Source organism: Glarea lozoyensis (assembly GCF_000409485.1).
Source record: "Glarea lozoyensis ATCC 20868 chromosome Unknown GLAREA12, whole genome shotgun sequence".
Taxonomy (NCBI): domain Eukaryota; kingdom Fungi; phylum Ascomycota; class Leotiomycetes; order Helotiales; family Helotiaceae; genus Glarea; species Glarea lozoyensis.
The window spans coordinates 198,834-221,551 of NW_007360986.1; the positions used below are offsets into that span (position 1 = coordinate 198,834).

Consider the following 22,718-nt stretch of genomic DNA (forward strand, 5'->3'; position numbering starts at 1 on the left):
GCACATGCAAACTTTCGTGGTTTTTCAAATTAGTCTCGGCATCCTTCGACAGACCTCCCCAAGTTATAGGTTCGTCAGAATCGGCGAAGGCGGCTTGCAGACGTTGGCCAAAGACCTTGTGTTTGAATCGAGCAAATGGCTAATATATACCGTAGCATTCATCCTCTCCTTATTTATGTGAACCCAGTATGTTGGCGAAAAGGGGTTCGGAATACTGGTCGAAGCGGAAGCCAGTAATTCTATAATATGTCCAACCTTTCGGTTTTCTTCCTGCCGCTCTTTCGTCTTTACCTAGCCAACTTTTCTGCGAACATCTTCGGCTTTAGCTTGCGCTAATTCAAGATTCGCCTTAGCGTTTGCTAATGCATGCTCTGCTTGCAAAGAGGCGCTGTTTAAATTCGCAGAATCGCTGTCGTCTGACAAGTCAATGACTGTCACTCTAGATTTTACGACTTGTTTTGGCTTCGCCTTTTCGGTGCTCGATCTACCTTTCTCGGTGCTGCTCAGTTTCGAACCATCGACGGTTCCTTTTCCATTTCGAGGGGTTCTGCTGCTCGCTAGCGAATGGCCATAGTCGTCTTGCTTTTCTGGCTCCGTTTCTGTGTAGACTACAGCTTTTGCGCTATTCATTAAGGCCGTCGTACCTTCTGCTTTCTCTTCTTGACTCTTTGCCTTCTCCTTCGCGGCCGCAAGCTGTCGTGACACTTGAAGTATTTGATGTTCCAGTTTATCTATTTGTTTACGCGATAAGTGTGTTTCTATCTGCTGTCTTTTCGACTTTTCAGTCGCAATCCTCTCTCGTTCTCTTTCTTCCTCCTCCTTCTTTCTGTCGGCCTTCTCTTTCTGCGTTCTCTCTTCGTTGACGAGCAACTCCCTACCTACACTCCGAAGTTTCCTTACGACAGGCCTAAGGATTATTCCATCTTGCTCTCTTCGGAGAAGGCAAATGTCTTGGTTAAAAGGTAGACGGCTTTCGTGTAGAATCTTCATTGCTCGTTCGTACACAGCCCGTTTGGAAGGCTGTCTGGCTCTTAAAGAATTGTCGTCTACCCCTAAATCGTCATCGCTTGTCAACACATCGTCCTTGTATCCTAATCGCGTCCTCCAGTCATTCAGCTCATCGAGGTAAAATGGCGAAGTGTCTTTTTCAAGTGGGAGGTTCGCCATAGTCGCGTCAGGCTCTCGAGCTACAAATCTCAAGGAGGCAGAATTTGAGAATTTGGGAATTCATAAGAGGGATTATACACTCGAGCAGAATTGTCGAAAATTTGTAGAGTAAATCGACTTGCGGATGTTGTCGAAACGAAACATGTCAGCTAAGAAGAGTGAGGAGCGTAGAAGGGAAAAAGGTAATTAGTTGCTAGCGTCGAATGTTGGCTAGCTTCAAATGTAGGTAAGTATCTCTAGCTAAGGATAATATCTAGGAAAGATAAAGAATAGATTAAAAAGAAAGAAGATAAGATCTAAAAGAATTTATTTTTTCCCCTTCGTCTAACTATAATAGTAGTACCTTTATCCTAAGTAACGCTTCTAAAGTTCTTATTAGTAATAGATAGATTATTATATATATATACTTATCTAAACTATTACTATTTATAGTAAACTCTTAATTGCATTTTCTCTTCTAGAAAGATTAAATCTAGTATATAATAAGTAGACGCTATTTTATTTCCTTAAAACAATTTAGTTAGATAATATATCTAATAAAAATAAATTAACCTAGAATGAGAAAGACAGCTTTACTTAAACTTAACTAGATCTAACTCGATTAATCTTTATTTTCTTTTAAACTTACAAACAATTCATTAGAGCAATATATCGGACGAGATGTGATTACTTTAAAAGGTGTATTTAGATTAGAGCTTAAAACATTTCAATTTAACTAAGCTCCATTTCCTCACAATTTGTTTTAGAGCCTTACAATGGATGAGGTGAGTTAAGACAAAAGAGGTACCTCGCTCATAAACCTCCATTTACTCACAAGGTTAGATCTACTTGACTCATGAGTAGCATATTCCATTGAATGAGTGGAGTTAAAAAAGATGCATGGCTCAAACTCACTCACATAATGGATAGTGACTCATGAATACACCGTCACCAAGAAAGCATAAAACAAAACACGATGCAGATTCTTAGGTCTTCGATTCATCCATTTCCAAGCATCACTACCTTGCTATCTATTTACCACAGTCCATGGCTAAACCACCAAGTAACTTCTCGAAACTTACAAGGCTCCTACCGGTCTGGCTCCGGTAGTCCCAGATACCGTCACCTAACCTTGATCACCAATTCATAACATCTGCATAGCATTAGTCACGCAAAAATGTAAGGGATGGGGGGAATATGAAAAACCTACCTCTACCAAAAAGCGCCCTCTTAGCCCAATCCATCGCCAACAAGATCCTAGTCCTAAAACTAACACTCTGCGCAAAATACACACTTCTCCAAGCGTAAACCGCCCATAGACCACCACTCGTGCTCCATCCCTGTCCAAGGTCAAAGACCGCTGCATTACCAATATACGCCAAGCTACCAAGGTGATGGTATTCAAAGGCCTTGTAAACAGCCTCATCGAGATCACCATCACGAATGTCATTTGCCTTCAGTCCAGGAAGGGCACGAGCCATCTTGTTGAATTTGTGTCCGAGATATTGTCCCTGTTGGTGTGCGCGCTGCGCGGTTGCAGGGAGCGAGGTAAGTTTAGAATCTATCTGCATGAGCAACTCGCGAAGCTCGCCAAAATCGAGGGTACCACTTTGATCTTTGTCATATGCGGCGAAGAGTTTATCGACTCGTCTTAGATGGTCTGTAGCTTGCGGGAACCGCTTTCGTACTCTGCTAGCTATTTCGCGCCATTCTGAAAATGTGATTTGAACCTTTTCTGGGTCCTTGCCCTTCTCCCATGCAAGAGTACGGAGGAATGTTACAAGGTGGTCTGCGATATTGTTCTGAACAGTCGCACAATCTCCTATAGCGTAAACATCACCAAGAGGTGTGCCGTTTAGACGAAGATGGGTATCGGTTTCTAAGGCGTGACGATTCGTTTGCGCTGGACCCAAAGCCTCAGCGATTCGTTGGCAGAAATCTGTTTGTGACACGCCGGTTGACCAGAGACAAAATCCCATCGGAAGCTCCTTGGTTACCGTCTCGCCGTTCTCGCCTTTTTGAGTGAACAAGATGCTCTTCGGCGTAACTTCCTTGACTCTTGAGTTGGTGAGAATCTCAACTTGATCGCGGGCGAAACGTGCTTCGGCATATTTGGATAATGATTCATCGTATGTATTGAGAATGTGACCTCTACTCTGAATCAAGTGAACGGAGATTTCGTTTCTCAGAATCTTTGGAAAATGTTTGGTGAGGTCCTCATTGAGCAGGTCAAAAAGTTCAGCAGCAAATTCCACGCCAGTTGGACCACCACCACTAACGACGAAGGAAAGAAGACGTCTTCTTTCGTCATCGGTAGTTGTCGGTAAGCAAGCATATTCCAGGTTGGTTAAGATGCGATTTCGAATTTTCTGAGCATCATCGATATCTTTGAGGAAATGGCAATTCTCCAAGCCTTTGACTCCATGTGGATTCGTAGTTGACCCAACCCCGATAACAAGTTTGTCGTATGGAAGGTAGAATCGCACCTCATTTCCGTCTGCATCTGTCTGTGACAATTCGACTAATTTCTCTGAAAACTCAACATGCTCAGCTGAAGCTCTTATAAAATGGCCTTTTACTCCGGCAACGATCCGGCGGATAGGCTCCACCAGAGATCTGAACTCCAAGGTTCCCACTGTAGCAGAAGGTAACATAGGGGTGAAAAGGAAATAATTTGTTGGTGACACCACAGTTACGTGGTACTCCTCTGGATTCAGAGTTTTAAGCAGCGCAACGCTTCCCCAGCCGCCTCCCAAGACCACCAACTTCGGCTTGTCCTTCTGCCTTTCCATGTCGGCAGAGTCATCGTCGTCGATTTGTACCTCCGCAATGGGTAAGTTCTTTGGTCCTCCCTTTCGTGGGCTCAAGGCAATCTCCGACACATGGATATCTTTATAGCTCAGATCTTCACGATACGTTGATGCGTCAAACAAGAAGAAGGCGATTACTCCCACCCCAATCACAGCCACGGAGCTTCCTACCAGCGCGGCCGTTCGATATGCAAAATTGGCCAGTCGACTGCGGTGTTGTGGGAGAGGTTTGCCGGAGACATTTCGAATGGTCGCAGGAAATAAGAGCTTTCGCAATGGTGCAGGGCGGACAGGATCGGAGGAAGCAGATAATGGAACTTTCGAATGAAGTGATCTTTGGTTTGGAAATGTAGTTCGGCTTCCATTGAAGCTATCCAAGGCGTATGGCCGCCTCAATTGAAGGTTGGCATGTTGACGAGCTGTAAGAGAGAGCTGCCCTCGAGCCGCCAGGCGGGAGATGTTCGACATGGGCCTTTGCCCTGGCATACCTCGAATTGCCTCCTCAAACTTTTCTAGCCCGACTGATAAGAATGATAGGTTGTATACTTTTAGGGATATAACATTTTCAAACGAATGAAGGTGTAAATAGGTGTTCGGCGGTTGTGGGTGGAAGGATTTGTTGCGGTTGGTGATGTGATGCTTGTTATCGAGCTGCCGCCCATCAGAGCCAGGCGGGCCAGTACAGTGCTGACGTAGGTAGGAGAAAATGTTGGAGCTCGGGAGGCTGGAGCTCTCAGGAACGGGACGATCGACTTCACCCCACCGAGCAAAAATTGGGAAAAGAATGATTTCACGAATGCGAGGATGCCGGAGACACCGAGTTTTTATTTCTTTTTATTTCTCGCGTTCGAGGTCGTGAGTATATGCAATTACTCAAGTGTTAGTCACATAGCGCATTGAAGATAGTAGACAGGTAAATGTGAATGGGCATTTGGTATTGCGCTTCTAATGGTCATCGAGTAATGTTACACGCAAATTATTGTTCTGGAGACTGCTGACTAACCCAGGGAGGGAAAATCTTCTCCCAAATGCACCTGAACGCCAACCTATGCTACACCGGCAAAACGAACGCCCAAATGTTTTACTGCATGGAAAATCTTGAGGATACACCTAAAGGTCGGCTACTTTCATCAAGTCCTGTTAGCAACAGGAAGCAAGATCTCATGTAACCATAGGTTCATGCCCATTTTCATTCCGGTCATCTCGGTTATCAAGTCCCAAGTCAAGACGAGCTGGCAAATTCTTCTTCGCATCTCTGGCAGTATTCTCGGCCCACGCACGGAGACGCACCAGATTTCTGATGGCAGCATCCCGTCTCTGGTTTTGACACTTCAAAATGGCTTTGTTGACATTGTCCGCCACAGACCTACGTAGATCAGGGTGTAAAAGTGCAGCCAATTGCGGTTCTAAGTTGTCTGGTGGAAACACCAAAAGAGCCATTGTTCTCTCTAGGTCCTCTAGAAATTCAGGGTTCGTAGGCGCTCGGGGTGCCAATTGCTGAGTCGCAAAGGTCAAGGCGGGAGTGATGTCTCCACCGGGTTTGGAGTTGCATTCTCGGATAAGTTCGACGAGCTGCAATCTCAGGAGAGAGAAGTGTAAGGGTGGGTTACTATCTAAAACCTCGAAGATGGTCAGCATAGGTTCGCAAGAAACCGAAAACATTCTAAAATCTTGATTGAGTATTGCTCATACTGAGGACTGAAGTATGGTTATTTTTCTCATCACCGACCCGAAGGCTATATGAGTGGTGCATGAAACAAAATTAATCATCGCGATGGGGAGACGGGAAGGAAAATTCTCATTTACTAACCTGTGGTTCAAGATCATTCAGGGCGTCAATGGCATCCTGAATGCTACCCAAATGAATGGAATGCTGGATCTGTTGACGCGCTCTGACCGACTCTTCTTCCTGGAGTGGTTGAAGGTTGGCTTCTTTAGAGAACTTGGCCGCAGCTGAAGGGTAACCTTCGGTGGTAAGATAGTCTAAGATAAGAGCATTGATATCACTGCAAACATTCGACGTCAGCATTAAATCCGACAAGAAGCTTGTACCCAGCACCAGAACAACGGAAATCCACGTGCGCTCAATCAGATAGACAACTAAATGTTTTCTCCGCATGCGTAATTTTTAGGAGAGATTCCCAGTTGATGAAAGTCATCATGGAAAGCGCACACAGAATGTGGGGGAGGGGGTTGGATCGGAGGGTTGGCAGGATGACTGACCTTTTCATGGGTTTCACCTCCTCTACGCGTCGCTCGAATGCGTGACGGAGAGGAGTTGCAGTTGAAGCAGTCGACGACGTCTGCGTGGGACAACAGTCAGTCAGCCGCTGCCTTCACGCAAACGACGTCGAGTGCACTCACCATTCTTGCGGTGAGTCCAGTTAGATATCTCAATCCATTCGAGACCGACACCCAAGGCAGAGAGGCGGATGTCCTGCACCAGCGCCAATATTAAAGTCCGCGACGGGAGAGAAGGTTGATAAATTTATTTGTGTGGTGTGGAGGGAGAAAATGTTTGGTTTGAGGTTGAAAATGCTGAAGAGAACGGAGCTTCACGAAAGCTAGTACGAGATAGGTTAGCGAATGATCACGTGAATAATGTCTCTGAGAATCGGTTGAACGTCGGAGATAAACCAGAGCTCCCTGGACCCTGACCTGAGCTCTCGGCCGCAGACCAAGCTTGAGGGTCTTGGTCCTTCCTATCTCGACGGCGTGAATGCCTTCTCTTTCTTCATATATTCACGATAATTTGCTCGTGTGGTATGTTTGTATCTTTACATTACATGGCTATCTAGAATGAAGTCTCGGTCAGGGTTATTCATCTCTCTCTTTTTTCTTCAGCCTAGAACGTGTACCTGGGTATCTATGCTCTGATCCTTTGCGCTTCATTCCGCTTGCACTCTTCTCAATCCTACCGCCTGGGTCGACAATCACCACATCGATATAGGTGAATTTGTGGCCATCACTTGCTGCTATCCAATAATACATCTGTCAGTTTCAGTCTTAATTGTACAATTTACCCAAAATGTCAGTAGATTTCAGAAGTCAAGGTCCCTACCAACCGCCTTGGGCGGATGTCTGCATCATTGGTATTGCGGGCAGTTCTGGCTCAGGAAAGTCTACGTTGTCACATGCCATCGTATCCCAATTGAATCTTCCATGGGTCGTCATTCTGTCTATGGTAAGTTCAAGGTCATCTCAAATTCAAATGGCAGAATTTGACTTTCTACAGGACTCATTTTACAAAACTTTAGATGAAGAATCTTCAAGAAGAGCGTTCAGAAACGAGTACGACTTCGATTCACCTGATGCTATCGATTTCGACGTACTGGTTGATCGGTTGCAGGATCTTAAAGCTGGGTAAACCACAAGTTCAGGAACTATGCTGCATTGCGAAGTCTGATGTGAAGACAGAAAACGTGCCGAAATCCCAATTTACTCATTTTCAAAGCATGCCCGGGAAAAGGAAACTACTTCTATTTACTCGCCACATGTTCTTATCCTAGAAGGCATATTTGCGTTGTATGATGAGAGAGTTTTGGAGCTTCTGGATATGAAGGTATGTAAAAATTACTGTCATTTAGAAAGTTTCTTGCCTTGAAACCTAACTTGTCTACTTCCTCTTCTAGATATTTTGCGACGCAGATGCAGATACTTGCTTGTCTCGGAGAAGTACAAGCGCCAGCCAATTGCTAAATTGCCCTCATTGACAAAATTGTTCAGTTCTACGAGATGTGTCGGAGCGTGGCCGAGATATTGAGGGTTGTATAAAACAGTGGTTCGGTTTTGTGAAGCCAAATTTTGAACGATATGTTGAGCCTCAAAAGAAGGTTGCTGGTGAGCTTGATACTCTGTCAATATGCCAGCAAGATTCTAACGCACAAAGATATAATCGTTCCAAGAGGCATAGAAAACCGTGTAGCCATTGGTAGGTTCTTATATACTTCAAAGTCGGACGCGTACTAATCGTATCGAAGTAATGATAAAACAGTACATTGAGCGGAAGCTAGTTGAGAAGTCGAAAAGCCATCGGGCAGCGCTCAAGAAATTAGGACAGAGCTCAGAAGATGATCCTCTCTCAGCCAAGGTCGAACTTCTCGAACAGACTCCTCAAGTCCGTGGCATGAATACCATCATCCAAAACATTGATACGACAACTGAGGACTTTATTTTCTACTTCGACAGAATAGTCACGTTGCTGGTAGAACAGTTCGTCACACTTCATGAAGACAATGCACTCGAAAAGCACCTGCTGACTTTTTTCTAGTGCCATGAACAACGTTTACTTCAAGGAAAAGACCATTCAGACGCCCACCGGAAACAGATATCACGGCCTAACAGCCACAGGCGAAACCAGCGCCGTAGTAATCCTCCGCGCCGGCTCTACTTTCGAAACTGGTCTCAAGCGCGTATTACCAGATTGCAGGACTGGTCGACTCCTCATCCAATCAAACGTTCGCACCGGAGAACCAGAACTCCACTACCTCAAGCTCCCAGAAGATGTTCGTAAGCACGACGGCGTGCTGATTCTCGACCCTCAGATGTCAAGCGGCGGGGCAGCTCTCATGGCCGTGCAGATTCTGGTCGACCATGGTGTTCCGGAGGAGAAGATCGTGTTTGTTACATATTTTGCAGGGAGGATTGGCCTTAATAGGTTAACGAAAGTTTTCCCTGGAGTCCGAGTCGTGGTTTGTACTATCGTGGCGGATTTCGAGGAGCGTTGGATTGAGAAGAGGTATCTTGGATGTTAGGCAGGAACGGTGTAGGATTTAGGACTCGTATATCAAGATATTAGAGTTAATTACCCTACCTCGCAGTAGTAAAATTATCTATACATACCATCTACTTAATAACTAAGAGTAACGAAAATTTCTATTCCTCTAAATTAGAGTTTAAAAACTAGTTATTTACCGAGAATAATAGACGAACTACGACACTTAGTCCAACATTCTGATCAAATATCGTCCTTCTCGTCTCACACTTACACTGACAGCCCTCATTTATTGAATTCAATATAGAAATTCAGAAATCCATCGCATTCCTCCCGCACAAAGACCCAAGGAGTAGTATGAATAATGATACGGCATTAACATATCCATAAATGTGAAAATATATCTAATCGGGAATATCTACAGACGAAGAGAATGATCGGACATTAAATTATATTCCCTTTCCCGGCTTCTTCTTCTCGCTGGTAGGCGCATTAGTGGTATCTTTCTTCTCCTTGGTATTTGTGGTATCTTCCGTCGTCTTGGTATCTTTACTCTCCTTACTCTCCTTACTCTCCTTTACGGCTTTACTAGCCCCCACCTTAGTGTCATCCGCCTTACTACCCTCCTCCTTCACCTTTCCCTTCTTCTCCTCACCACCGACGCAAAACAAATCCCTCACCCCCTCCCCATCCTTCAAAGGTTCCTCAGCATTACCGTCACATCCCCCAACCTCCCTCCTAAACTCCCTCCTATACCGCCCAGCACTCTCATCCATACCAGCCATATCCACAACATTTCCATCCCACGCAATTAGGGGCATACTGGAAAACGCCGGCAGATCACCGCGGAATGGAAGGATCGTCCAAAGTGGCTTCGTGATCAATGGTGCTTCCTTGTGAAAAAGCGATTTATGCTGTTCCGGATCCGCTGTGAGCTCGCCGTTGGGCGAATGTTCATCTGTGAGGATGTCTGTGGCGTATTCTTCGGGGGCGTGGTAGAGTTCGTTGTGGAGGGTTGCTAGGGAATCTGTGCTGCCGACGCCTGGGTAAAGAGTCAGGTATCCTCGTGCGCGGGAGAGTCGTAAGACGTGTTCTAGCCAGGAGGGATATGTTTTGCTGATGAGTTTTTCGTTCAATGTCGGTGGGATTGGTGATTTGTGGGACGCGGCGATTGACTGGGCTACGAAAGCATGGAGCTCTGCCCACTTGTCGCCGAAATAGAGGGCGGCGTTGCTGTTTGGTGCTTGCCATAAGAATGGCGTGGGGTCTGAGGTATTGGACGTCGGAGGTGAGAATGATGTAGAATCGTTGAGGTAGGTTGATGGAAGATCTAAGCTTATTCCCAGCAGATTATCGCTTAGAATGAGTCCTGATTTCGTCGAGGAGTACTTATACTCCAGCATCGCGTACTTCAGGTAATGGAAGAAAAGAGGAGAGAGTTCTACATGGGGCGCCAGCACAACTACATGATTCCAGGCAGATTCTGCTGGCCAGAAAGATTCCAGAAATCGGATAGAATTCTCCTCAGCAGTAAGCCCGTATTGAGGTATCCTATGGTGCAGAGTAAGTAGACTTGGTGATCCATCTTTCACACCCGGCGGCCATCGAAATGATTCTAGATATCGTTTTGTCGGGAGATCAATGTTGTGAGGAAGCTCAATCGTTAACCGAGGATGAGGTGAGCTGAAGTAGTCTGCCTTGGTCAATGATTCCAACAGTCTCATGAGAGAGCCAGATGCTGCTGGCTGTGCGTGAATAACAATGTCCATTGAGGCCTTATTCCATGCTGGTGATCAGTTAGCGGGGTTAAAATGGATGGGAGAGATGATCATACCACTCAACGACGTGCTATCAAGTCGTGTCAACCACATCAGATTCTGCTCTGAATCTTTGGGCAATTCTATTAAAGTCTTCCCTAACGCAAGAGCCCTTAGTTTCAGACCCTTGAACATGAACGGCTCTTCATCCCCTGAACCATCGATTATGGTTGCTTGCGGATGTACAAAATTGTTAATATGGTTATAACCAGCCGAAGTAACTACTTCCATGCGGTAGTCTGAGCTTTGTTGTGAGAAGTCTGCTCGAGCATCTGTCTCTTGTTAATGTCCAGCTGCAATATGGTTCTGGCAGTTACATACCATGGTACATAATTTTGCACTCCTTTCCAATCGAATTTACAGATTTCAATACTTCCATATCAATAATGTCTCGACCGATGAGTGCAAAATGAACATAGTTTCGATCTTGCATAGCCATCTCGCATGCAATCGGAAGGAGAGTGGCTGCAGATTTCAGACTTGCTGCTGCAAAGAGCTATCCCCAGTCAGAAAAGTGAAGGCCAATGTAGGACTTGGATTTACTCACCACATTCCGATTGATCAAGTCGCCCCCTCGTGTACCAGCGACAGCATGAAGAGAAACTGCCAAATCATAAAACTTGATGGGTCCGTTAAAGTCGTGTGCCACTTCCTCTTGTTGCTTGGTCGGCTTCGACGTCCCCGAATATCCTGCGACTGAAGGTTTCTTGTGCGCATCTGATTTCGCAGATGGCGGAGAGGGACCCTTTTTCTTAGGATCATTCTGCGTATAGCTTGGTCTGGATCGTGGTGGTTTGAGATCCGTAGGTATGTTGTGAATAAATAAATATATCGCGAATATTCCCAGCAATAACATCCCCAATCTTTTGATACTCCTCCGCGGCGGTCCATGTTGGACGCGCTTCTGCTGCCATAACCCTCCCAGCCCTATTGATGTCTTCTTCCCGGGTTTGTATTCATCGTCGCGTTTCCCAAGCTCCTCGTCGCCTACGAATAGTCGCGGCGCCATCGCATTCCAGCTCGACCTTATGCCGCCCGGCTAGCTCCAGATCAAAGAGGTGTTTCCATATATGTCGCCAAATGCCCTTGTTCTTGGCTTGCTTGCCAGCATAGAAGACACGAATACCACAATGTAATGCGCTTGGGTGGACGGACTTGGGTCCGACGATGGCTCGAGGTCGTGTACACAAAGGTCGTCGATCAACCAAACTCTGCAAAAGTCTGGATGTTTTATTATAAGGGGATTCCAGAGATGGGAAATCTCTTATGGCTTAAAAAGCCATTCTTTTGCTTTTGCGAAGCTCCAGGTGAGATGTCAATACTCTTGGCTCGATAGAGTTGGCCCGGATTAACTATTGTGCGAGCGATTTCCCTCCAGTTCGAAGGCCAAGCAACTCCGATTTAAATTTCACCAACAAACCAGGTTCCCATGTTGAAGATTTTTGCTTTGAGGGCAAATAGGTATCGCACGTTTATTTGTTCTTTCTATCAATACCGTGGAAAGTTTTGGTTATGTGTCGTTGGTGAGGTGTCTTGGGGTTGCAACATTCGAATCTCCTTGACATCAGGACCGACGATTATTTGTCCAAAGCTGCCTGGGATTTTGTACGTGATCCAAACCGATGAGAAGAAACTCGCTATACCATCATGATTAGTATTCAAACGATCTCTTGTTGAACCTCTTTTTCGTACAAGCCATCTTCCTTCTTGTTGAGGTCGAACTTCTTAGACAACTATTTAACCAAGCTCTCAAATGGATGTGTGCCGTAGTCTCTATCATAAGCTACTCGGCCGTTGGCTCATCACTCCCACGATTATATAATACCCAATCCAGACCTTTTTGTTCCCGAACCTAGCGAAGCGAAGGGCACCAGTCATCAGGCGAGTTGTTATTATGTTCAGCTGCCGCCGAGATCAAAGTGAGTATAGTGTTAAAAGTGTCTCAAACTTGATGGAGAACAGAATCAATGCTCTGAGGAATAGGTCTAGAAAGAGGCGACGAGCCAGAACGACTTCATAGATAAAAGTTGTAGACTTTCATGAATCGGATTTATTATGGAAATTAATAATGGGAGTATGCTTCGCTGGGACGCGTGTTGGACCTGGCCATGTTTTTTCATCAGCATTTTCTTCATAGGGCTGTCAGTTTCAACGATTCTTCGTTATCCTGACTGCTTTCATGTATAAGACAAAGAAGTGAGCTATACTTGTTGCCTACACAACTCATATCCTTCTCTTTCGCAGCGATGCCTAGGATGTCCACGTCACGGCCGTCAGACTTCGGGTATTGTCACAGAACAAAATTTTATGTTTCACCTGTAGGTAACAGCACTTCATCGGTATATTAATTAGTTCCTTCTCCTCGTTCTAATTCCCTAGACCCATACAAGACCCAAACTATAACTATGCAATCCCTTTCATCCTCGAGCATAGCACCTATCCCCTCCGTTCCGGGGTTGTATATCTCTGAGTAAAGTTTTCTACCTTGCCCCTACAGTACCACGCGGACTAACATACCGAAGCCGTTTCGCAGCACGCTCCTTGCCGCTCCTAAAAAGTCTCAATATCACCGCTATTCTCTCACTCACTTCCGCTGCTGAAGTGCCGCGGTTCCAGCCTGATGCCATCGAGGGATTGGTGCAGAAACATGTGGACGTGGATGATGATCCGACGGAAGACCTCTTTGGTATCTTGGAGGATTGCTGTGACTGGATTGCGCTGGGATTAGATGCTGGAAAGGGAGTATTGGTGCATTGCACACAAGGCATCAGCCGCAGCGGCAGTGTTGTCGTCGCTTTTGGTAACTCTACATATCTTTCCAATCATAAAAGTATTCTGCGAACTGACAGCTGTAGTTGCGAGGAAGTTGAAAGTTGATTATCTTACTGCACTGAAGACGGCACGCAAGCATCGACCGCAGATTAATCCGAATCTGGGCTTTGAATGGCAGTTGAGGATTTGGATTGAAATGGGATGCTCTGTGAGTGAAGAGAATGGGAGAGATAAGAAAACTTATAGTGAATGGAAGAGAGCGAGGGATGAACTATTTGGGAAGGGTGAGGAGGCGGTCTTAAGGGCTAGGAAGACGGCGGTTGGGGTTGCTGTTGCGAGGAAGGGAAGATTGAAAGGAGATGGAGGGGAGGAGGAGAAGGAGGAGGGTGTGGAGGTGGTTTGGAGGGAGAGGTTGAGGAGTGGGTGGGTGCCTTGGTGATGGTGTTAGAAAGATATTTTCCCACAACTTCATGGTTCCTTAGTAATATGTTTAAGTAATAAACGATTGGTCTCTATTAAAAAGGGCAAACAAAATGGTTAAGGAAGGAGCGTCATAAAATCGTGTTCTTGCTCCGGCAAGTTTTCTCCTGATTTTGTGATTGGCTGGTGAGCTGTAGTACTCAAATTCACCTGCAGGACTCCTAATACGAATATTCTGGATGAGCCTGATCAGTTCCATTCTCCAACATCCACTCGGCAGCTTTCAGATATCCTAACATCGAATGTCCATGCTCCCCAAACTCCGCTCGGAATTCTCCAACTGTAGCGTCTGGCAGGATATACCGATGGCCTCGCCACGATCGAAATGCTATGCCATGGAAACTCCGAGTTTTGTCAAGGTGATGCATGAAATCCCACGCACGGATCTGGTGTTTATCGTAGAGCGAGTTGAGTTTGGTGTGGAAATTCATGTCGCCGGCGGCCATGGCGGCAAATGTGTAGTGTGCAAGTAGGTTTTTGAGATTGTCTTCACTGGCCCAGTGGTGACGAGAGGGGGTTTCGGAGCCGAACTGGTGACGGATGTGGTTGAGGATTTCGCGGAACGCTAGACTGATCAAGAGTTAGAGTTGGGTTTGAAGTTGCATAATGGAACTGGAGATTTTGCTCACATGCTCACACCTCCTCCCATCGAGAATCCAGTCACAATAACATGTGTCGGTACGACCTCTCTCTCCACCATCCTCCTTAAATTCATCTCCAATTGACGCAGCAGTTCCTCTTTCATACCATTCCACATCTCCAGGTAAAAACTATGCACCTCATCCCCATCCACACGGACAACAAACGGAATATCATACCAATTCCCACCTTTACTCATCGTCCATAGATTCTTCTCAATTTCATCATCGCTGCCACCGCTGAATGCAATAATAACTTTGGAACCATGCACAACTAGCACCGCTTTTCGAGCTACATTAACACCGGTATGAAATGCAAGAACATTGAGATTTGGGTCACACGTGTCGCGACGCATTTGAATCTCCGCTTCTTGAAGAGATGCCTGCTCGGAAGATTTCCAGAGGAAGTATGCCACGTCTTTGATGTCGCTCCAGTCCGACTTTCCGTCTTGAAGCTTTACGAGAGGCATTGCAGTTACAGTTTTGGACAATGACTAGGAATCAATGTGCTTACTGGTGAGAGAAGAAGGTACCTTTTTCCACCATATATAGAAGCTTGCTTTTCGTTTGCTAATTTTGGTTATATGAGTTTGTTCGCCGCGGACGGGATGGTGCAGTGTTTTAGAAATGGTTCGAGAGACAATGTTGTTGAAATAAAAAATGTACTTAGTGGAAGAAGATATAATATGGTGTTAGTAATAGTAGTAATAAATCATAATGTTATAATATTTTTCAAATATTCGCTTGTCACAATCAGTTATTTGTTTTTCAACTAAACAGCGTTTCCACGTTAGGTACCTTAACTTCTCCCCTATTATTCGGGACCTATAAAATGAGCTTCCTTCTTACACTAAAATGATTAACGGTTAATGAATTCGTTTAGGAGATATAAACCAATGCTGCTTTATTTGATAGTGTATATGGTACCTCTCAGAAGCCCTAGTTCTTGATACTTAAGTTGTCTGTCCCATTTTGGTCTTTGTGATAATAGTGAAGTACCTTGGTATACTCTAGTTACCCTTGCTTTTTTGGTGCATATGAGGATATACTGTTTACTTATGGCGGCCCAGTTGAGTGGGTCCAGAAGAAATATTTTACCGGCACCGGATCGCTTACCGGAATGCTTGTCCTATGTCGGGCATTTCTTCGGTCCGGTACGGGGTATAGAGGGCATACTTCTTGGTTACTATAGCACCCGGGTATTCTCTTCTCCCAAATGAAGTATATCTTCATTGGTGCCCTTTGTATGTACGGAGGTAACCAAATGAACAATGGAAGACTGATATAAACATGTGAGCTTACAGTAAGCAAGACCAGTGTTTGCACCACAATCACACACATCCTAGATCAGCCGCCAAAACCTCGCCTCCCAATCTGCTTTTAACCAAACAGAACCTCATTTTTCTCTCCTTATGGCGCACTCATGTCCGACACCACCGTTCTGGACTCACATCCTCACAATCAGGAAGCAGACTATCTACAAGACGAGAATGCGCAAAAATCGATTATCGCGTTCCGCGCGATAATGCTGTTCTTCGTCACGTTATTCTTGGCTTTTAGAATATACACCCGTCGGTTTGTCGCGATACAGAAGAAATTAACAGCGGATGATTGTAGGTACTTACTTATCACATACATGGCTCATGGACTGATGTGATCTGTTGTCTAGTTTTGGTCCTTTTTGCATACGTATGTTGCAGATGTCTGTAAATGGGCGTGACGTGTTCTGATACATGGCAGTGTCTTCTAATAACATATTCTGCCATCTTGATTACTTGCAAGTCATTTCTCTTTTTATTCTCTCAATTTCCGAGACTAATCCATATTCTGATAGTCGGAGAGTACTATACGGAACCAATTGGTGCAGCACAACTTATCCGTGTCAGAAAGCTTCAAATCGCCAATGAGTGGTTGTACATCGTCCTTTGCGCCACGATCAGAACCGCGGCTTTGTTACACTATGAACGTATTTTCCACCCATATGAACGTTTAAGGCGGATTCTCTACACTGCGATGATCCTGGTAAATGGTCTTTACCTCATCCTATTGATTGTTTCTGTTGTAAAATGCCGTCCCGTCTCCAGAAGCTGGGACGTTTCTGTCAAGGGAGAACGTTTGCCTATGAGCGCGATAGCATACTCGTCGGCTGGATTGAATGTTTTGTCGAGTCTTTTTGTGCTGGGAGTGCCGATGCCTGTTTTATGGGGGCTGCAAATGAAAATTCGAAAGAAGATCATGATCATGAGTGTTTATGGTGCTAGTGTGATGTAAGTGTGTCTCAGTCTGTTTAATCACACCACTGACGTACTGACATGTTAATAGAGTTGTCGTTATGAGCATCGCTCGCCTCTCCCTAACACCATCTTCACTCAATAATGATAGCAACTCCATGTCTTTCGACTATATTATTGTCTCGTAAGTTATCAGACATCTCGCAATGTAGACGTTTCAAACAACTCCGCTAAACTGCTTCCTTCAGTGTACTCGAGCTTGACTTGAGTGTAATATGTGTCTGTTTTCTCGTCCTCCCTACCTTCCTTGATAAGATGAAGCCGAGGATAAAGATCAAATTGAGATGGATCGGATATCAGCGCCAGACATCTTCGGTTTTGAACACACCGGATGATGTGGTCACGCTGCCCCTTGTCGGTTTGAATAAGGCCGCTGGAGGCGCAGGGGCAGATGATTGTATACAGCATTAACGCAAGCCTTTAGAGAAGACGGGCTCCAATTTCCAGATAACTAGACCTTTTAATATACTATTCTGGTCTAAGAAAAGGAAATCGACACATCTTTTTGGGTTAAGAGACAGATATTCCTGTTTCTCATGTGTTTGATAAACTCTTAAGTCAGATCACGACCCACGAAGCTGTGTATCACTAGTGCGTTGCAAAACTGACAGGACATCATCAGTCAGCCAACTTCCTAACACTCCTTCCTTTGGATTTATAACAAGTCTTATGAAAACAGAAATTGTGGTCAATTTACTCAAACTAAGTAAGTAAACACTGCTTTTAAGACAGGACATATCGCTGATTTACCGCAAGAAAATATCCCGTCAGACTTGCAGCACACTAGTGCATTGTATACCTGAGGACTATCGAGTACCATCGAAATCCCTCACATTGTGACATATTGGTTGGGGTCAAAGATAAGAGGGTGCGTAGTTTTCATAGGTGTTCGAGTGTCATGACTTTAAGCTTTGATATAGTAAGACATCTCACTCCACAGATCCAACAACTCTAACCCAAGCTTCTCTCGTCAGCCTACCCTTAACCTTACAGTTCCGTACCGCTAAAGTCAACAGGTACATCTCGAAACACCTGACTTTGTCTGGTAATTCGCTTTCAATAAAAAAGAAAGAAAAAATAAGCAAAAGCTGCTCCCACGAACATACGCCACGGCGTTTAAGTAACTCCGTACACGATTTAAACATCAAATTTCTATTCCAGTACCTGTCGTCGCACTCGCTTAGCCCCTGGCGGCTCCCCCGGCTCCTCCCATCGAAATAGGCATAAATCAAGCATAGAGGCACAGTGCATGTACGCGGTACACCAGTGACGAAGCAAGTAACTTTGTTACGAATCGGCCCTAACCTGCAAAGATATATGTTTTCTTGGGAATCAACTCGAGCGCGAAAGTGGCGATGCGGTAATACGGCGATGATCGTAAGGTACGTACTTTATCGTATAACCTTTGGGAATTTGTTTGAGGCAGGGTTTTTGGGAAGATTTCAATTTAATTTCTGAATTAAGGGTATGCCCGGTGTTGAAATCCTTATTGACTCCTGGAGCGCGGTGAACCCACAGGTTTGATGTTGAGTACTGGCCGGACTGTAAGATCTGCCATGAGTAGGACTGACCTATCAAAACTCAGAATAATAGAAGTACGTTCAAGGAAAACAGTGCCTTGAACAGTACAAGCTTTGTGGAATTGAGTCTACAACGCCGTTCTCTGGGAGTTAAGTGGTGATGCGACGATGATCGCGCGCCAGAAATATTTTGACCCATGGCTTAGGTGTTTTTATTTGGGTCGGATACTTCGCCGGAGACTTTTGGAAGATTCTAAACGGCTGGATTAGGCCTTTTCCCGGTCTTGAACCCCCCTTCTCTGGGATTTGGTACCGCCCCTTTCCAATTGGACTCTCGTACATCTGACCTGGAGTCTAAAGATAACCAGTCGGAACTGGCACAAGATTTCCCTGCGAGGTCCGTTCGTCCCTCTGACTCCTGTGGCTATACGTATTTGCAGCATGGAAATAGTATAGCTTCAAGAAAAAGAGGATGGATCGGATGGTTGAGCGCCAGAGGCGACGAGATCCTGCAGTGGATGTACATCGCCTCGAGGGGGAAGACTAAAGTCACACGATTGCCTGTCCCTGCTAGACACCTCGCAACAAGAAGGCTTTCAGCCACACCTGAGATCTACTTCGAAGAACTGGCTTTCCAAGGGCAATAACTAATATATTGTTTCTTCACACCACTTCATTTATGTATCATATCCCGTAGTGACGGGCTTGTGAAAGAGATGAGTATCCCTACCATGTCTTCTAGCTCATTTAGGATTGGTTCAACATTCACAGCTAAACATTCTCAAGTGAGACTTTGGCTGGGGTGGCACATCTATTGAACTTTCCCCTTGTGCCTCAATGGAAGGACTTGGGCAGCACCTACTCTCGGAAAGCCTCCTCCAAGCCTTTTAAAATCATCGTCAATATCATTGTAATCCTCACTCTGTCAAGAAGATGGTCATCCTACGAACGATACCCCATAACGGTCACCCTACCAACAAGGATATCTTTGTTCCATAGGGAACATCCTTGGCGACACGCGCAGGCTCCCCGTCGGATTCATTCTACTCATTTCCATCATCCTTATATCGTCAAGACAACTTTCTGCAGAGGAGTTTACCCCACAACGGTCATCCTACCAAGTCATCGCAGTGAGGTCTCGAGGTTTTATTCTCAGGATAGGATTGTCAAAGTCTTGCTCTATCTATTTTGAGACCCGAATCTAATGTGCATATAAACCATTCATTGTCCCAAGCTTAAAGTTCTTCCAAACCATTTCAATTCCTCATATTCATATCACAGCTTTACATTTCTGCAACAACCCTTATCTTTCATAAACCAGCACTACATACTTAATTTGCCTTACTGCGTCAACAATCTATCTTCCTGGAAACTATCTACCGCGGGTTGTTCAACATGCAGCTTTCTCATATAGGACTTATCGGGGTCTTCCTCAGCAGTGTTATTGGCTCCACCATCCCCTCCATACAAGACGATGAAGCTCTATCTGCACCATCACTGTATGCACGAGCCTCCGGCGGACATTTTATCTTACACCTGAACAAAGCCCTCACCGCAGCGAAATACGAGGATCTTCAGACGGAAATGGAGTCTGATTTCCCAGATGCACAGCTCGATTTTGACGAGAAGATGACGACTGTCAGGACCACTAGTACAGCGAAAATGAGATGTTCGCATAAATACGTGAGCGATATCGAGAAGGCGATCAAGAAACATGAGTATAGATCCTACATGACTACAGCCACCTGGGTTGACCCTGAGGGGGTTGCCGAACGATCTCTAGAAGATTCTCCATCTGCGCCATCTTTTGATAAACGAGCCGGCGGCGGCCATTTCATCTTACACCTAAATAAGGCCCTCTCGGCATCGAAGTACGAAGATCTACAAGAAGAAATGAAAGACGATTTCCCAAAGGCAAATCTCAATTTTGATGAGGAAATGACGACCGTCAGGACTACTAGCACAGCGAAGATGACATGTTCGCATAAATACGTGAGCGATATCGAGAAGGCGATCAAAAAACAAGATTACAGGTCTTATATGACTACAGCCACCTGGGTTGATCCTGAGGAGGTTGCCGAACGGTCATTAAACACAGATGGCGAACACACCAAGGAAAATGAAGGACTCTCCAAACGAATCGATGGCCCAAACACCAACTACATCGCCGTTCGTATTGCCGTCATCAAAAATAAGAGCAATGGCAAGAGCGACATGGGAAAGATGCAGGATAAAATGGACAAACTGATCAACGATTTGCACGACAATTTCCCGGATGTCAATCCAATGTGGACTGAAATGAACACCAGTGGTGAATCGAAGCTGAGTATCACATCGCAAAACATGGACGGTGATATGGACACAATCGCAGTGTACTTGGAGGATAGGACGAGTTCGCCTAAACTTACTTATGTCAGGGTGGTGCAAGGTGGCAGAACCGTTTCTACTTACAATGGTTAAAGTGGTTTGGGTATCTAGGTGTGTATTCTAATCATAACCTGAAATCTTGGATCCTGTACTGACACATCACTTTAGGATTATGAGTTACTTTGTAGCGAACAGCTCTAGTGGTGTAGTAGACTAGAAGACGTTTGCGAGGAAATATATGGCATTGCGGGAGTTGGTTTTGTTTTTGGCATAGATACGTTTCGAAACTTTGTTTTTGTTTTGGAAGAGTCAGGTGTAGAGAAACAGCGTTTCGTGTACTTGGTTTTGATTTTCGTGGAAATAGGCAGGCTCGAAATTGTAGATCTACACCCCAATTAAACTTTGTTATTTTCACTGTTGCAATCTCAAGTAAAATATTTCTCCGTAATTCTCTTTTATCAAAAGGTGCTCTGATACTTGTTTAAATGAATGGTGATCTTGCAACTCGCGAACTCCTGACATCTGAATTTGCGAATGAGAGCCGAACGATTTTGTTTGATTTCCGGACTTATATCTCTTTCAAGATATCTCCACCATCCAGTCCGCAAGATCTTCAGCATACAACTCGAAGCTTCTAAGATACTGGCAATAGATCTATATCTCTATCTACATAGCTTTAAATCACTCTGTATCGTGTGATAGGAGACTTGTCTAGCAGATGAAGAGGATTGCAAGCTTGGGAGAATACGAAGAAATCTGTCTATTTACTTCTACATACAAATGGCTCTAAAGATGTATAATACCATATAACTCACTTTATTAGGGGCATCACTTTCGATACCTTCAATCTCACTTCAAAATCTATACCCTTCATATCCACGCATCCAACCACCACATCCCTATTGACACCCATCAACCCCTCAATCTCTCAACCCCTATTTCCCATCATATCGCATCACCTTGCACTACCCATACCGCCCATACCCATTCTCACTCCCAATACTCCCAATCTCCCAATCTCCCACGTCACATGACAACACCCCATCGACCAGCTCAGCAGCGACAACAAGCCAACCAGCTCATCAAGCATCGACCAATCACAGCACGACACCGAATTTGGGCTCGGGTCATCGCTCTTAGGTGTAGCACCATATTCTTTATCCTTGATTTGAAAGGATTTGTTGTTTTGGGAATTACGGTGGCTGTGATTTTGGGTAAGGAGACACGTGGAGGACGAGAAGAAAATTGTAGATTGTAGTGTAATGTAGCCACTATAAATTGGCAGAAGTCAAAGAAAATTGTCGGATTTTAATTAAAAGCGCTTTAGTAAGTTAACATTTATTATAGAGGGTTATAAGTCTCATCATAGTCGAGATTTTACTATCGCCGCGAAATCCCGATTGCAGGATTTGAGTGTTCTCGAAAAGTTGATTTGCATCAGAGATGTCACCATGCAGGAACTTAAGCATTGAGGACTCGAAGAATAGTAATTGAAGCAATTTGAGTGAATTCATCCATGTGCACTCGAGTCTGCTTCCTGCGTTTGGTGTTTGAGGTATGACAAGAGAGTCTGGGACGAAGATGAGACGAGAGTCATGAAAACGAAGGATACCCACCTCAAACAACGGGTTAACAAATTACTCGAAGACGCAATGTCAAATTCTCGCCTACACAAACCCCTTCATTCCGTTTGTCGAGGCTACTTGCACAAAGGTCATTCATCTGATATCCTCCCGGACCGGGAACTTGCACTTCCAATGCTATAAGCCGAAGAAGAATGGCATTGAGGAATGAACTCGGTGAGAGAAACTCGAGTACAAGAATTTGATCTTCATGAGGGCTGTATGAGACTTTTATCGACGACCAGATTTCAGGAAAATGATTTAAAAATCGAGATTCCTCATGAAAACCCCCAAATCAACACCCCCCCAAGTTGGCACACCAACCAGACACCAACCCCCCCAAACCCACCCGCAACCACACCCAACCGAACCACAAGGCTTACAACCTGGATTTTCCGTACACCTGATATCCAACCTTTCCGTGGGGGTAGGCACATCACCCAAAACGGACGTGGTGTGCGCGACTTTAAGCATATAAAAAATGCACAACGTATGAGCGTATCGGGTAAAATCCCGTATTGTTCACACACATATCGCATTT

General features: G+C 44.9%; 9 protein-coding genes across 9 annotated transcripts; 4 read left to right on the forward strand and 5 right to left on the reverse strand.

Moving 5' to 3' along the window:
- Positions 1-291: 291 nt before the first annotated feature.
- GLAREA_10538 (uncharacterized protein) lies at positions 292-1,167 on the reverse strand (the record flags this gene model as incomplete). Its single annotated transcript, XM_008079639.1, has 1 exon — positions 292-1,167. One exon carries the CDS (start codon positions 1,165-1,167, stop codon positions 292-294), a length of 876 nt encoding a protein of 291 aa, XP_008077830.1.
- A 1,115-nt stretch (positions 1,168-2,282) lies between these two features.
- GLAREA_10539 (FAD/NAD(P)-binding protein) lies at positions 2,283-4,424 on the reverse strand (the record flags this gene model as incomplete). The annotated part of the gene is made up of 2 exons (XM_008079640.1): positions 2,283-2,299; positions 2,357-4,424. The coding sequence occupies 2 exons, from the start codon at positions 4,422-4,424 to the stop codon at positions 2,283-2,285; spliced, it is 2,085 nt and encodes a 694-aa protein (XP_008077831.1).
- A 693-nt stretch (positions 4,425-5,117) lies between these two features.
- GLAREA_10540 (uncharacterized protein) lies at positions 5,118-6,323 on the reverse strand (the record flags this gene model as incomplete). Its single annotated transcript, XM_008079641.1, has 4 exons — positions 5,118-5,576; positions 5,767-5,962; positions 6,180-6,259; positions 6,321-6,323. The coding sequence occupies 4 exons, from the start codon at positions 6,321-6,323 to the stop codon at positions 5,118-5,120; spliced, it is 738 nt and encodes a 245-aa protein (XP_008077832.1).
- Positions 6,324-6,984: 661 nt separating this feature from the next.
- On the forward strand, positions 6,985-8,710 carry GLAREA_10541 (P-loop containing nucleoside triphosphate hydrolase; the record flags this gene model as incomplete). The annotated part of the gene is made up of 8 exons (XM_008079642.1): positions 6,985-7,140; positions 7,192-7,319; positions 7,374-7,518; positions 7,589-7,631; positions 7,683-7,796; positions 7,846-7,887; positions 7,937-8,168; positions 8,227-8,710. The coding sequence occupies 8 exons, from the start codon at positions 6,985-6,987 to the stop codon at positions 8,708-8,710; spliced, it is 1,344 nt and encodes a 447-aa protein (XP_008077833.1).
- Positions 8,711-9,119: 409 nt separating this feature from the next.
- On the reverse strand, positions 9,120-11,496 carry GLAREA_10542 (uncharacterized protein; the record flags this gene model as incomplete). The annotated part of the gene is made up of 4 exons (XM_008079643.1): positions 9,120-10,456; positions 10,505-10,759; positions 10,809-10,983; positions 11,035-11,496. The coding sequence occupies 4 exons, from the start codon at positions 11,494-11,496 to the stop codon at positions 9,120-9,122; spliced, it is 2,229 nt and encodes a 742-aa protein (XP_008077834.1).
- A 1,396-nt stretch (positions 11,497-12,892) lies between these two features.
- Positions 12,893-13,698, forward strand: GLAREA_10543 ((Phosphotyrosine protein) phosphatases II; the record flags this gene model as incomplete). The annotated part of the gene is made up of 3 exons (XM_008079644.1): positions 12,893-12,957; positions 13,010-13,287; positions 13,343-13,698. The coding sequence occupies 3 exons, from the start codon at positions 12,893-12,895 to the stop codon at positions 13,696-13,698; spliced, it is 699 nt and encodes a 232-aa protein (XP_008077835.1).
- Positions 13,699-13,900: 202 nt separating this feature from the next.
- On the reverse strand, positions 13,901-14,847 carry GLAREA_10544 (alpha/beta-Hydrolase; the record flags this gene model as incomplete). Its single annotated transcript, XM_008079645.1, has 2 exons — positions 13,901-14,309; positions 14,369-14,847. 2 exons carry the CDS (start codon positions 14,845-14,847, stop codon positions 13,901-13,903), a joined length of 888 nt encoding a protein of 295 aa, XP_008077836.1.
- Positions 14,848-15,800: 953 nt separating this feature from the next.
- Positions 15,801-17,079, forward strand: GLAREA_10545 (uncharacterized protein; the record flags this gene model as incomplete). The annotated part of the gene is made up of 4 exons (XM_008079646.1): positions 15,801-15,990; positions 16,212-16,644; positions 16,700-16,792; positions 16,857-17,079. 4 exons carry the CDS (start codon positions 15,801-15,803, stop codon positions 17,077-17,079), a joined length of 939 nt encoding a protein of 312 aa, XP_008077837.1.
- A 2,504-nt stretch (positions 17,080-19,583) lies between these two features.
- Positions 19,584-20,648, forward strand: GLAREA_10546 (uncharacterized protein; the record flags this gene model as incomplete). The annotated part of the gene is made up of 1 exon (XM_008079647.1): positions 19,584-20,648. The coding sequence occupies one exon, from the start codon at positions 19,584-19,586 to the stop codon at positions 20,646-20,648; it is 1,065 nt and encodes a 354-aa protein (XP_008077838.1).
- Positions 20,649-22,718: the final 2,070 nt, after the last annotated feature.